This window comes from Aspergillus eucalypticola (genome assembly GCF_003184535.1).
Source record: "Aspergillus eucalypticola CBS 122712 chromosome Unknown BO83scaffold_1, whole genome shotgun sequence".
NCBI lineage: Eukaryota > Fungi > Ascomycota > Eurotiomycetes > Eurotiales > Aspergillaceae > Aspergillus > Aspergillus eucalypticola.
This window is the reverse complement of record NW_020290275.1, coordinates 776,067-789,452: the sequence shown is the minus strand read 5'-3', so window position 1 is coordinate 789,452 and position 13,386 is coordinate 776,067. Positions and strand designations below refer to the sequence as shown.

Here is a 13,386-nt window from a genome sequence, read left to right as displayed (position 1 = left end):
GTGGGGGGAAGGATGGGTGGGGTGGAGCCCAGACACTAAACTAGGAAATCCTCCTCCCCACCACCCAATCCATCCGCAACGGGAAGGGGAAATAATCAGCAGAAAAAAGAAAGAAGAAAGCAATTGTCATTTCCATAAATTCAAGACAAGATTCGATAGTTTCTGCCGTTGTGTTGCTTGTCTCTCAATAATTCATCCACTAGTTGGTGGTTCTACTTGTCATAATGGGTAATGGGGTTTGCTGTCATATCATTTCATGATACCTTTACTTGCTAATTGCTTAATGCAACCATGTTGGTTGGTTTGTGTCTGACATACGTATACCAGCATAGGGAATTATGATCTCCGTGGCATGAAGTACGTACTTGCATACATAACTATAACTCCTAATGGAGTACCAGTTACTAGACATCCGTGGTGATGGCTGAAACATCTTGCAACAGGCAGATGCAATAAGCCAGTATAGAGTACAGATTGTCTGCCTATCTACTCTCCATCCATCCGATTACGCATCATCCATTCCAATTCCACGTAAGTCCATCCCCCCTCTCTCTACCCCAGATAAGCATTGTTGAAAATATTCCCACATTCCTATCCTCTCCGCGCGTACCATGCATAAAAGTACATTCCTCATTCCTCGCTGTCAATCAACCATCCCCTCTCGCCACCCTTACTCCTCCACGGCTACTATCGGCCCTGCACTCTGCCATCTCATTGCTCGCACGGATACCATTTCCTTCTGTCCAGATGATCAAGCACAATACCTTAGTCAATACTCATGTATTAATCAGATGATAATAATAATAATAATAATACTATGCTATTATACCGTGAGTAGGGCGCAAATCTACCGTGCTTGTACATACAGATCCAGGTAATAATATCAATGTCATCATCAAAGGGGTCAGTTGGGCAATCTGGGACGGAAATATGGGTAGAAAAAATAAATGTTCACCGACGTGGAAGCATTCAAAAAAAAATAATAAGTCAAGAATGAACAAAAAGCAAAATACACATGGAAGAAAAATCAATATCCAGAGAACAGTATCAACGCCGCTGTGCAATGCATATTCAATCACATCACGGGATTCGAGTGTAACACGGGAAGAGAGAGGGGTAGAGGGTATTGGGTCAACTGCTTTTATCATCACACGGTAAGACAGAGAAAAGGAATTCATCAACGATCCCGAAATTTGGGTTGATAGGGTGAAGTCGGAAAGCAAAAATGCAATGCAGGTATTCGAAGACAATCGTCCGAAACTCATCAAGTCCAGCTCGATGAACCCTAATGCCGGCGGCCTCCCATGTACGACCCTGCCGCGGATGCCAGGAACCGCGCTACAAACCCCGGGTGGGTTTGCCCGGGTCCATGTGCGTGACTCAGGGAGTGTCGGGCTTTCTTATTCGGCTGCGAAAGCTCCTCCACTTTCGTGCCGCCCATCGAGACATAGCCGTTGCTCACCGACGGGCTGCGACTGCCATCCACCACGTGGACCTCGTTCATACTGGCTATCGAGCTGGAGGTGCGCAGACTAGCGGGCGTGTCGCCTCGTGAGCTGGGTGCGATGCTGGAAGCGCGCGAGCTCAGCGAGGGTAGCGTTTCAGCACGTGATAGACCTGGGACGTCCTGTACAGCTGGCGGAGAAGAGACGGACGCATGACTGCGGGTCGAGGGACGTCGACGAGGTGGGTACGGGCGGTACCGCTCCGACTCGGCCACAGACGCTGGGGAGGCGCAGTAGGAGCTGCCTGAGGAGACGGAAGAAAGGGAAGCTGACGATGCTGGGCTGGGGGGCAGACGTCTCCGTGTGGGAGACTCGCCAGGCAGACGGCGACCCTCGGCCTTCTGACGGTGAAGGCGAGCAGCAAACAGGTCGGCAGAGGCATGGAAGCGACGCCATTCACGAGGCTGACGCAGCTGAGCCTCGCGCTGTCGCTGCTCCTGGAGCTGGAGACGCCGACGGATGGGCATGAGGAACGGCTCCAGGTGGTGCAGGAGGTCGGCCTCGTCAACACAGATATCCCAGTCCAGCAGGAAGAGCAGCTGACGCTCCATCAGGTTGACTTCGGGCAGCGAGAACCCAAAGCCCTCGTAGCCGCGGACGGAGGTGTACCGGGCCCAGTGCTTGTTCTTTGGACTGGAGTCGTTGAGGTTCTTGGCTGCCAGAATCAGGGAAGCCAGGAAGATGCGATGCACTGTGCAGCGCATGCCCTTGGCGACGGGGGGCAGGCGAGCCCGCAACCGGGCCAGGTAGACCAGCGAGGTCATCAGCGTCGGCACCTGCACCTGCGAGCGGAGCACTAGCGAGGTAATAAAGGTGGTGACAGATGGTAGAGGAGGCAGGTCTGCATCCAAGGGCGGCGTGCTGGGGGGAGTGGGCTGGCCATGCGCGTGATGTGCTGTCACATGCGGTTCGCAGCGGATGACCTGCATCGCTTGTTGAGCCAGATGAGAGATCATGTCTCGCGAGACGGGCTGCATGATGAACTCATGCAGCGCCGCCCGATCGAAGTCCATGATGCCGGTGGTGGTGTTGGTGGTGGGGGATGCAAAGTTGGTGTAAGGAGAGTAGGGATGGACAGCCATGGTACTTTGCAGGATGCAGGGGAAGAAAAAGAGGAGGGACGAGAGAGCGAGAGCCAGCAAACAAAAAAGAAAGCGAGCAAGACGAAGGATATAGAGAGGGCTTGAAGAGACGAGTGAAGAATGTGAATCCTGCCAGCAGGAAAGGGTAAGGAATGTGTTGTCGTGTCAACCTCCGTGATGAATGGGCTTGAGATAGTAGTGAGACAGTCACTTGAGACAAGTGATAAGATCGGTTAATTGCCACTTGAGGGGAGGGAGGATCCTTCCAGTATTAAATAGAAGCAGAGACAAGAATTGTCAACGAGTTAATGATAATAAATAAAAATAGTATATAGTATAACAAGTAGTAGTAGTGGTGGTGGTGGTGGTGGTGGTGGGGAAATAAAAATAACCACACGATGCTATGATGGCGGAGTAAGTGGTTGTTGATTATGATGTTTGTGTTGGTATAGTTAAATAACTTCCCTCGTGAAGAATGAATGACCGACCAGAAAACAACAGCGACGAAACGACGGATCATCCAAGCCTGATATAACACCAACAGCGAAGGCTGGACAGGAGCTGCAAGGACAGGAGGGCACCCGACGCGCATTGCATTACATGCATTCAAATCCATCCATTCAATCCCATTCAGGTTGGGACCTGACAAGCACCCTAGACAAGAACGAACTAACCACCAGTCCTGCAGGGGCCGATCGATGGATGATCGCTGGATGTGGGTTTGGCGCGCGCGACAGCCCGAGACCACCAGTAGCCAAGCATAACGGGATGATGGGATGATTGGATGACGGGATTGGAAGGGAAGAAGGGCACGAAAATGGAACTGGAATTATGTGTAAGTGTCTGTGTCTGTGTGTCCTGGGGTGGGTTTGGGGGGCGCGCGCCAAAAGAATGCCCGAGACACGAGATGCAGGAATGAATCAAGGAGCGTGGCGGGAAATGGTGGAAAAAAAGGCAAAAAAAAGTGAGAGGCCCAGCTGAGCGCGTCGCCAGCACGAAGTCTCCCATCACGATCCTAGAACGCGTGAGAGATACTTGGCCAGCCTGATGTTATTTCTAATTATACTCAAGGAGGATTTTCTCAACATGTGTTAGTTATTTTCCCCTCCATTCCAGTCTGATTGATTGATTGATTGATGCTACCCCTCTCTTTTCCTCCCTGTCAGCACTTTAGGGCTGCTGCACTTAAGCGCCCGGATGCAAGCGCCGCAATTGATGATCGTGCATAAGTTGGCAAGCTAGCTAAAATAGCTGGATGTGACTGTGCTTCCCCCTCATGCTGATGCTTCTATTCTTGTTACTTCACCTGGCTAGCTGCTACACTGGCTAACGCCTGTCTGTCTTGCATTGGCTCTGCTTGACATCCCTCTCTTCTCCACCTCCGCGGTTAGGTCTCGACGTGGGTGAAGATGGTTATATTTAGCAATCTTGATGGAATTCCTCCATGATTATCAACCCAACGGGGTTCCAGGCCTATGTACATATGATGATTCGACTGTCGCCTGGTCGCCCCGGCGCGTCATCAAACCATCGACTCCTGCTTGCCACCTCGAGTAACCCCCCCTTCTTCAGGAAAACAACCCCACCCTCCCCCTCGTCCTATAACTATGTCCCTCCGGTCTCCTGCCTAGGGAGCTGAAACACGGCGCCTACATTCTCATTCTCCGCTCCTAACAATCCCTTTTTGAAATCATTAGTATGTATCCTGCCACACTTGGTGTTTGTGATTATATTTACTCGATGGAAACGGAGTACTCGGACACCTTCAGCTCGGCGTCGCTGCCGGTGAAGGGCTCGGTACCCGCCTCAAGGGTGGTCAGGTACAGGCTGTCAGAGACACCCTCGTTGTCCACCAGGTAGGTGAAGAAGTCGTTCAGGTCACCGGAGAAGTCCTCGGTGGTCGACTGGGCGACGAAGCTGTAGACGGTGGTGTCGCCGTTGGGGCCGGTGTACAGGTCCCAGGTCACGCCGTTGATCGTCGGGGTGGCAATGGTGGAGCCGGATGACGAGATGGGGCCAGCACCGCCGAGAGCAGCAAGCCAGACCATGATCTCGTACTCATCGGAAGAGGAGTCGGCGGTCGAGCCCAGGAACATGTCGTAGGCCACGTCGGCCACGATATCGGAGCCAGAGTAACTATTCCCAAAGAGTCAGCATGTGTCCTGATGGTCAGTCGGAAGGTTTAGGCTGCAACATACGTCCACTTCCAGGTGGAGGGGATGCTAGAGATGGAGCTCAGCTGAGTACCAGTGAACTGCAGAGCAGCGTTGGCGTAGCTCTTGACGTCACTGCTGCCACCCTCCCAGGACCAGCTGGTGTGCCAGGCGATCTCGCTGCCGCTGGCCGAGTCGACGCCAGTGCACTGGGAGCCGCTGGAGGCGTTGTCTTCACCCCAGAGGTCGTTGTACACGATGAAGTCACCGGCGGTGGCGGTATCCCATTGGCCGCAGAAGTCGCTGCGGCGGCTGATAGAGGCGGCCGAAGCCAAAGAAAGAAGAGCGGAAAGAGCGAGAACCTTCATGATGATGGTGATTATTGGTCAAAGGAAAGACGATTGGTCGGGTAAAGTATTGATATTGGTGCAATGTGCGATCAACGTCCACTGACCCGGAGAATTATAGTGAATGAGCTGCTTTAAAGAGAAATCCATCTTCCTCCGACCGGGCTGCCTTCTTATACCCATGGGTGTGCCGTCTAGGTCTTCTGGAACAGGATAAAATTAGGCATAGCCCTCATCAAGCAGAAACAGCCGGGGCGATTTAGCCTATGGACCTGCTGAGCTTGGTCCTCATTGCCGTTGAGACATGTGCACTCAGAGTCAACGAAGGTTCTTGGGAACTCCGTCGCCGAATGGATCCTGACCCCGAGTGGATCAGGAGGGAGAAGGCCGATAGGATGAGTGTGGTGCTTGTTCCTGGTCTCGAAACGGTCCCACGGAATGCCCCGTGCAGGATGGAGGTCAACCAAACTCACGGACACGGTGGAAATATCCAGAGGAAGTTTAGATCAGGGGAATATCAGTGGATTCGTCATCTCGAGACGGGATAATGACCCGGATGAGAGGGGGGCAGCCACGGAGACGGTCCGTTTCGGATTAGATAACAGGATGCCGTTTAAATGAATGTCCAGGACGCCCGAGAGGGGCGTGGCTCGTCCGCAGGGTTCCAAAAGGTGAACAGCTTTATTAATCGATCGGACTAATCCCCCATCGGGCTCCGTCGAGACACATGGTGCTGTCAGAACAAGCTATTTTTGTGGACGGATTAATTTGACGTTGAAGATTATCAAAGTAGAGTTACAGTAACTAGAACTACGGAAAAACTAACAGACTAGTTAGTGAGTTTGACTCGGAGAAATGAATAATTACGGGATGATCAAAATGATAGTTTTGGCGTGTTTGACAGCCAGGCAAACACGGCCAAAAGCTGCTGTCTACTGCTGACTCAGCCGGACCATCCTGGTAGCCTTCCCGGATCAGGCAACCTGGAATTGAATATCCTCAATCCATCAATCAGAACAATAAAGAATAATCACCCCATCCTTTCCACGCCCTCTTCTCTCTTTCTCCTTCCCACGCCTCCCCCTCCCCCCTCCCCCTTCTCCACCATCCATTAGCTCTCTGCAGCTCCTGTTTTTCCGGTCAATTGCTTTCCCATCCGGAACAGTTCGTCATCATGCGCTGCGCTAGCTTCGCCGTGGCCCTCCTGGCCCTTTTCACCGGTCTCTACAGCTACCTGAACGCGCGGCTGGAGCAGTTCTACATCTTCGATCCGTCCCACCTGCACGACCTGTCGCAGCGCGCCATTGCTGCTCACGGTAATGACACCCGGTCGGTGGTCAACTTCATCGTCTCCGAGCTGGGCGAGAAGGTCACCGACACGCACCTGAACCTGGACGAGGAATGGGTGTTCAACAACGCCGGTGGTGCGATGGGGGCAATGTATATTATCCATGCTAGTGCGTCCCCTCTTTTGCTCCATACCACCTCTATATTTATCCATAGGGTCTGTGCTAAGCTTTATTTTCCCTATAGGTATCACGGAGTACTTGATCATTTTCGGTATGGCTTCCCCTGTATTCGGGTATTTTTATGCCCTTGATTGCACGTGCTAATCCTCTCTCCTCTTGCATTAGGCACCGCTATTGGTACTGAGGGCCACACTGGCCGTCACACGGCCGACGACTACTTCAACATCCTCCAGGGCACCCAGCTCGCCTATGTTCCTGGATCCTACGAGCCCGAGGTTTACCCCCAGGGTAGCGTGCACCACCTCCGCCGCGGTGAGGTCAAGCAGTACAAGATGGATGAGTCCTGCTTTGCTCTGGAATACGCCCGTGGCTGGATCCCCCCGATGCTCTTCTTCGGATACGCCGATACCTTCTCCAGCACTCTCGACTTCCCGACCCTGTGGGCGACGTCGAGAATCACTGGTCGCGAAATGATCTCCAACCTGCTCAAGGGCAAGATGTAAACCATAGATGGCGAGATGATGGGTATATGTACAATACTATTACTATTCTCACTATATTAGATAGACGACGACGTTGTCCGATAGAATACACTACCATTTAATAACGCTACCACAATTCATCCTTTCACCCCCTTACCTCTTTCTCTTCTCCGTTGTGCCTGTTTATTTTTCACCCTTCCCGGGGAACTAACCACACAAACACTGCAAACACACCCACACCCTGACTCATCCAATCCCTTATCGATAAGCCAACATCCAGGCCCGCGAAATCAGTTTATCAAAAATTGCTCCCCTCATCGCCTCCACCATCACCCACTATACCCTCACCCTCAACCCAGAACCACACCCACAAGCCACCACCATGCCCCCCTCCCCCTGCGCCCGCTGCCACGACCAACGGGCAGTAATCATCCGGCCCAAGAACAGGCAAAAACTGTGCCGCACGTGCTTCCTACACGTCTTCGAAACCGAAGTCCACGAAACCATCACCTCGACCTCCCTCTTCTACCCTGGCGAACGAGTCGCCATCGGCGCCAGCGGCGGCAAAGACAGCACCGTTCTGGCCGCCGTCCTCAAGACTCTCAACGAACGCTACAACTACGGCCTCGACCTATGTCTTCTCTCCATCGATGAAGGCATCAAGGGTTACCGCGACGACAGTCTCGAGACTGTGAAACGCAACGCCCAACAATACAATATGCCACTCGTAATCGTCAGCTACGGAGACCTATACGGCTGGACCATGGACCAGGTCGTAGCGCAGGTCGGCAAAAAGGGAAACTGCACATACTGCGGGGTATTTCGGCGGCAGGCGCTGGATCGTGGGGCCGCGAAGCTGGGCATTAAGCATGTGGTGACAGGTCATAATGCGGATGATGTGGCGGAAACGGTGATGATGAATCTGTTGAGAGGAGATTTACCGCGCTTGTCGCGGGGTACGAGTACTGTGACGGGATCCGCGGCTAGTGATATTAAGAGGAGTAAGCCGTTGAAGTATGCTTATGAGAAGGAGATTGTGCTGTATGCGCATCATCGCCAGTTGGATTATTTCTCCACAGAGTGTATTTACTCGCCGGAGGCGTTTCGGGGCAGTGCGCGGACGTTGATCAAGGATTTGGAGAAGATTAGGCCGTCTTCGATTTTGGATATTGTCAAGTCTGGGGAGGATATGGCGCTTTTGGTGCCCGCTGAGGTTAGGGGGAAGGGGGGGGAGGATGAGGAGGGCGGCGGTGGTGGTGGGTGTGGGAGTCAGAATGGGAGGACGAGGGGTGGTGAGATGGCGGAGATGGAGAAGAAGTTGAAGGAAGATGAGGCTGCCAAGGATAGGGAGATGGAGATTACTTCTGACAGCGTGCCTAGGAGGCAGCAACAGCAGCAGTCAGAGCAGATGCAGACGCCGGCACAGAAGAAGGTCAAGTCGCAGGTACTGGGGACGTGTGAGCGCTGCGGGTATATCTCCAGTCAGCGCGTGTGCAAGGCGTGTACGCTACTGGAGGGATTGAATAAGAATCGGCCCAAGACGGCGATTGAGATGGAGGTTGGCTTGGAGGATGAGGAGAGCAGCTCGACGTTGCGCCGGCAGATGGAGAAAGTTGAGCTGGGAGGTCTTTGAAGATATATATTTATGCCGTTATACATATACCCATGATCACAGAGTTATATTATTAGAAGCAAAGTTCAGCCTCAGTCAACAGGCTACTAGTACTGTAAATAAAACGACAACCTTAAAGAGGATTATCAGTACCATCATAATCTCACTTCTAACATAATAGTATATCCATCCCATGTGACTGACAAGTATGACCTACATACTAATACATGCCAGCCATATCTATCATACACCAGCCCATTCAGTCAGAGAAGATATCATGTTCAAACTAATACATTTAATACGAACTCTACAATACATAATTACCTCCTACCATCTCAAAAACAACCCCCTCTTAAAAGACCCTCAAAATCAATCATCATATTTTATCTATAATACAACCCCCTTCCCCCCAAACATATCATACATACAAAATATCATACAAAACCCCCTCAAAACGAACACAAAAGCCACAAATGAATCACAAATTTAGAGAAAAAGAAATATACACCCAAAACTCCACCCATGACTTAATTTATCCACCCTCCATCTTTATCCCCCCCATCTCCATCCCTCCCCCCCAAATACCCCAACCATAAAATCAATTCACTCAACCCTCTCCTTCCCCGCCTCAACAGGCAAATCCCACCCGACCCGTCTAGCCGTCAACCGAATCCTCTCTTCCTCATCGAGGGTAGTACCAGGGTTATATCTCTCGACGAGCTCGGCATACACGCGCTGGGCTTTAGCGTAGATAGCGAACTGGTTTGCCTGGTCGAGGCGATGTTGGCGGAGGGATTCTTGTGCGTCTGCGTCCACAACACCCGATCGTGCTTGTTGTTGCTGCTGCTGCTGCTGCTGCTGGTTGCTGGTGTACATGTCGCGGAGGCGGTGTTGGAGAGGAGTAGGAGTGGAGAGGGTCCGGCGGGGGAGTTCGCGGAGGAGGGCGCGGTAGGTTGTGGTTGTTTTCGCGGCCGTGGACATTTTGATTTCTTTTTTTTTATTCCCTTTGGGATGGAGGAGGTGTTTAGTTTGGGTGGGTGGTATAGGTTTGGTGCTGGATTTGATGATGGGTGTGGAGGCTACGGATAAGTTTACGGAGGATGCGGTGTATATCACGTGATTTCACATTTCTTTCTCTCTCTCTAAGTTTGTAGCAAAGATATGGATGGGGTTGTGTGTAGTAGAAAACTACATTATGTACATCATCATCAATCAAATGACGATCATCATTCATTGTACTCGTCAGCTTGGTGGTTGCTGTTGCTGTTGCAGACTCTGCTGCAACTAATCATAACTCTCCCTCTCTCTCGTCTCTCACGACCGTAACCAGCCGAACTTCTTGCGTCCGGTGTCGCCGCCTGCCGAGGGTTCGACTTGCATACTGCGCGAATACAAGTCCTGGTGATTGTCAGCATCATAGAAATGGAATGGGTTAATGGGGATTGGGGAAGGGGTGTACCTCGTCATCCCCCGACAGCTTAATCTCCAATATCAACCTTTCTACCTCCTCGTACCTGGACATATGCGGATACGGTGTCTTCTGGCTACGCTGGATTCCCAGAACCACCTCTCCCATTACCTCGAACTTGCGCCAGTTGATGCGGTTCTTGTTGTCGCCCACAAACGTCTTGTTGCCCTCCTCCGCTGACACCAGATCGCGTCGGTGCAACGGCAGGAACGGGATGCGCTCCGCAAAGGAATTGTCCCATGCGAGACGATATGCAAAATGACTCTTCTGTGTCCCCATGAGGATGACCAGCCTCATAAAGTCTTTTTGTGTCTGCACCGGGACCAGGTCCCGTGTCTGGGACAGTCGGTGCACCGGGGTTCCGTTGATGCCGGCGATCACGGCCCCGAGAGAATTGTAGTTGTTAAGTCGGCGGAGTTTCTGCGGCTGTCAGACAATGTCTCGGCGCTATTCTTCCGAGTCAGACTTACCAATGCTATGTTCATAAATTTCTCAAGCGCCTTGGCCCGATGCTTCGGCTTGTCCCGAAGTAAGATCACGCTGGCTACGAAGAATGCGACATGGTTGAACTGCTTGATCATCCGGTTGACGTGCTTCAAGCTCAAAATCTTATCCTTCTCCACGCCGGAGATGCTGACATGTCGCACAAGGTCTCGCGGTCGGAAAGAATTAAACATGATCCAGTCCATGCGCGTCAGCTCCCGTGCGAAATCCTCATCCGGGATCTCCATCAGCTGGCGCCATTGAATTTTCGTTAGCGGGATGCGTGGCGTGAGATCCAGATTATGCGCCTCCCGTTGCGCAGCTTCGGTACTCAGGAATGTGAACGACTGGCTGGCGATGGTCCCGGGCTTTTCGGAGGTAAACGAATTCGACATCGACCCCGACAGTCTCGACGCAGGCTCGGCTGCACCTTCGCTAAGGTCCAAAGCGCTCATGCTGTAAATAGGGTCCTCTTCCTCTTCCTCGCCTTCATCGCCAAGCGGCGGCGCCCCAAGGAAAATTGATGGTGAGCTGCGCCCGGAAAACTGGAACGGGGGGTCGGCAGTGTCAGGTTCTTCCATGTCGCCATCCCTATACGGCCATCCGATATTATCGTCATCTGCATTCCCCTCCAGATACGATCCGATCTCCTTGGCGGCGAACATGTAAAAGTGGCTCTTCTCCAGCGTCGTGACGAAATCGGTGATTCGCTTGCGAGTCTTCGGGTACGCCAAGTCGCCCGGATATTCAGAAATCCACTGCGCCATCACTCCCAGCAGCCTCAGCTGAACTGCGATGCGGTCGAGCTGGTCCGTCATGTCGTTCTCATTCCGTTCGAATCGGTTGATCAGAGCATTCAGCAAGGTACACGGCGCGGCGAACTTGCGATAGAGACACAAAAAGATAGACGCGAACTTCGAATCTTGCTTTGACATCGGTTGTGCGACCAGACGATCTACTAGCTCGTCAAAGGTGAAGCCTGCATCATTCGATGAGCTCTCGCTAGGCGTCTGGTCCTTGCTTCCCGGGCTCGACGGAGCACTCCGGGGCCCATCAAAGTCCTCCCCCATCTCTAGAAAGTTGCTGAACGCATCTGACCCGCCGCTGTTGCGCCAGGCCGTGTGAAGTCGATGTTGTCGGTTGAGATCCTTACTTGGTGACGACTCCCCGGATACAGACTGTTTGCGCGAGGCCAACCGGGACCCCGAAGGAGGCGTATGCGGTCGCACCGGATGCGAGTTGCTCCGGGCGTAACGAAAGGCCTGGCCATTGGAAGCCAGGTTGGCAGAGGTGGCCGGGTCGGTGGGTTGCCGGTCTACACCGTACCCATCGACAGCTGGATCAAGAGGTCCTGTGATTGGGCCGCCTGCGGCTCCGGATAATACAGCGGTGGGGGTCTCTGAGTTGGTGCGGCTGTGATGCCAGTCTGGGGTGGCGGATGAGTTGGAGGGGAAATCGATGAAGTCTAAAAGAGGAGCCGTTAGCATCCACGTGTGAACCAGACCAGCGGGAAAATAACGGCCACAGGAATTGGATGGTCCAGCTGCGGTCCAGCTGCTCTTGCGCTGGACCCGAGGGATCGGCGGGTCCTGAAAACCACTGCACCACGAGATACGCGAACGCTAAACACACGCCGCGCCGCAAACTAGCGCGAAACCCAGTGGGCCATCACTCTAAGGGATGGGCTATAGCCGGGGGGGCGACGCAATGCGTTGGGTGATGCGAGCAGACAGATGGCCACCGAGGCAGTGGACCGTTCCGCCCTGTTCTTTGGCTTTCCTCGCCTCTCGCGTATCCACATGGCAATCGCATAGGTCAGCTTGTCCACTTACCATATTTACGGCTGATCACAGAGCGCAGAACTAAGGCAATGCACATCTTCTGCGACCGTGGTGAGTCAGGTGAGGTCCGGTGGATTTCATAGCCACCCAATATTGGCTCCACAGGGCTGTCAGGGGGTTGTATGTCGCATTTGCTGGCCACCAGCGTAAAGGGTATGTCAGAAGCGGTTAAGGAGTCTGCAGTCCATCAGCCCACATCCTAGAGTTACATTGCGCGGCGACCCCGGCCGCTGCAGAACCGGCAATGCGACCAACCTAGTAGTTCGGTAAATTCAGGGAAACTGGCCGGTTGAGTCATATCCAGTAGAACCAGCACCCCATCCACTGTAGGAGGCGAGTCGCTACCCAGTAAGGGCCAGTTGACTTCGCCATTGTTCCCAATCGTAATCTCCAATGTATCTATCTCCATCAAGCGAACCAAGTACACCGTCCCGTCCAGGGACATCTTCTTTGTGGTCGTTCGGGAAGTAAGCGGATGCTTCATGTCCAAGGCGGTTTCAATGAATGTCGATTTTCCGACATGGTCAGGACCGACCACCGCGATGCTCACATGGGGGAAACTCGGCTTCGGCGTTGTCTGCGGTACACGCACGGGGGTCAGAAAAACATTGCGCTCGCCAAGGGTCCAATGACATGAGTTTGGATTTAGCCATACCTCCTCACGGGTTGATGATGGCACCCTATCCCCTCCGGCCGATGGCGGGTTCTCATCCTCCTCCAGAAGTGTCCGGCCGACCTTATTCCCCGATTCCATCGCCGTTCTAGCCGAATCAAGTCGGTACAAACCTCCGACGGGAGCAGAAATCGTTCGACTGGGAAGGCCCGGTCGTTGTGGGAATGGCGCAGCATCGGCTTTATCGCTAGATGCTCGTTCTCTTCGCGAGGGTTGGGAGGCCATGGTGACGATGTGGCTTTACTTTCTTTTTTTTTTCTCTTTCTGCGCG

At 52.9% G+C, this 13,386-nt stretch overlaps 5 protein-coding genes across 5 annotated transcripts; 2 read left to right on the top strand and 3 right to left on the bottom strand.

Annotated features, from left to right (window-relative positions):
• Positions 1 to 1,082: 1,082 nt before the first annotated feature.
• BO83DRAFT_6190 (cyclin family protein) lies at positions 1,083 to 2,875 on the bottom strand. The gene has a single exon (XM_025537481.1). The coding sequence runs from the start codon at positions 2,585 to 2,587 to the stop codon at positions 1,286 to 1,288; it is 1,302 nt and encodes a 433-aa protein (XP_025393283.1). The 5' UTR covers positions 2,588 to 2,875; the 3' UTR covers positions 1,083 to 1,285.
• Positions 2,876 to 4,320: 1,445 nt separating this feature from the next.
• xgeA (putative endoglucanase) lies at positions 4,321 to 5,108 on the bottom strand (the record flags this gene model as incomplete). The annotated part of the gene is made up of 2 exons (XM_025527141.1): positions 4,321 to 4,723; positions 4,786 to 5,108. 2 exons carry the CDS (start codon positions 5,106 to 5,108, stop codon positions 4,321 to 4,323), a joined length of 726 nt encoding a protein of 241 aa, XP_025393282.1.
• Positions 5,109 to 6,202: 1,094 nt separating this feature from the next.
• On the top strand, positions 6,203 to 7,168 carry erg2 (C-8 sterol isomerase ERG2). The gene is made up of 3 exons (XM_025530113.1): positions 6,203 to 6,544; positions 6,621 to 6,647; positions 6,722 to 7,168. The coding sequence occupies exons 1-3, from the start codon at positions 6,262 to 6,264 to the stop codon at positions 7,057 to 7,059; spliced, it is 648 nt and encodes a 215-aa protein (XP_025393281.1). The 5' UTR covers positions 6,203 to 6,261; the 3' UTR covers positions 7,060 to 7,168.
• Positions 7,169 to 7,260: 92 nt separating this feature from the next.
• On the top strand, positions 7,261 to 8,719 carry BO83DRAFT_433307 (putative PP-loop ATPase superfamily protein). The gene has a single exon (XM_025535673.1). The coding sequence runs from the start codon at positions 7,421 to 7,423 to the stop codon at positions 8,669 to 8,671; it is 1,251 nt and encodes a 416-aa protein (XP_025393280.1). The 5' UTR covers positions 7,261 to 7,420; the 3' UTR covers positions 8,672 to 8,719.
• A 534-nt stretch (positions 8,720 to 9,253) lies between these two features.
• On the bottom strand, positions 9,254 to 13,340 carry BO83DRAFT_394760 (putative Ras guanyl-nucleotide exchange factor RasGEF; the record flags this gene model as incomplete). Its single annotated transcript, XM_025533032.1, has 7 exons — positions 9,254 to 9,480; positions 9,525 to 9,654; positions 10,110 to 10,544; positions 10,589 to 12,027; positions 12,434 to 12,619; positions 12,698 to 13,019; positions 13,098 to 13,340. The coding sequence occupies 7 exons, from the start codon at positions 13,338 to 13,340 to the stop codon at positions 9,254 to 9,256; spliced, it is 2,982 nt and encodes a 993-aa protein (XP_025393279.1).
• Positions 13,341 to 13,386: the final 46 nt, after the last annotated feature.

Excerpts from the sequence above, each read along its gene's own strand:
- BO83DRAFT_433307 (XM_025535673.1), top strand. The coding sequence starts at position 7,421 with ATGCCCCCCTCCCCCTGCGCCCGCTGCCACGACCAACGGGCAGTAATC.
- erg2 (XM_025530113.1), top strand. The coding sequence starts at position 6,262 with ATGCGCTGCGCTAGCTTCGCCGTGGCCCTCCTGGCCCTTTTCACCGGT. Across the intron at positions 6,545-6,620 it reads AATGTATATTATCCATGCTA|GTATCACGGAGTACTTGATC; the intron begins GTGCGTCCCCTC and ends TTTTCCCTATAG. Across the intron at positions 6,648-6,721 it reads GGAGTACTTGATCATTTTCG|GCACCGCTATTGGTACTGAG; the intron begins GTATGGCTTCCC and ends CTCTTGCATTAG.
- BO83DRAFT_6190 (XM_025537481.1), bottom strand. The coding sequence starts at position 2,587 with ATGGCTGTCCATCCCTACTCTCCTTACACCAACTTTGCATCCCCCACC.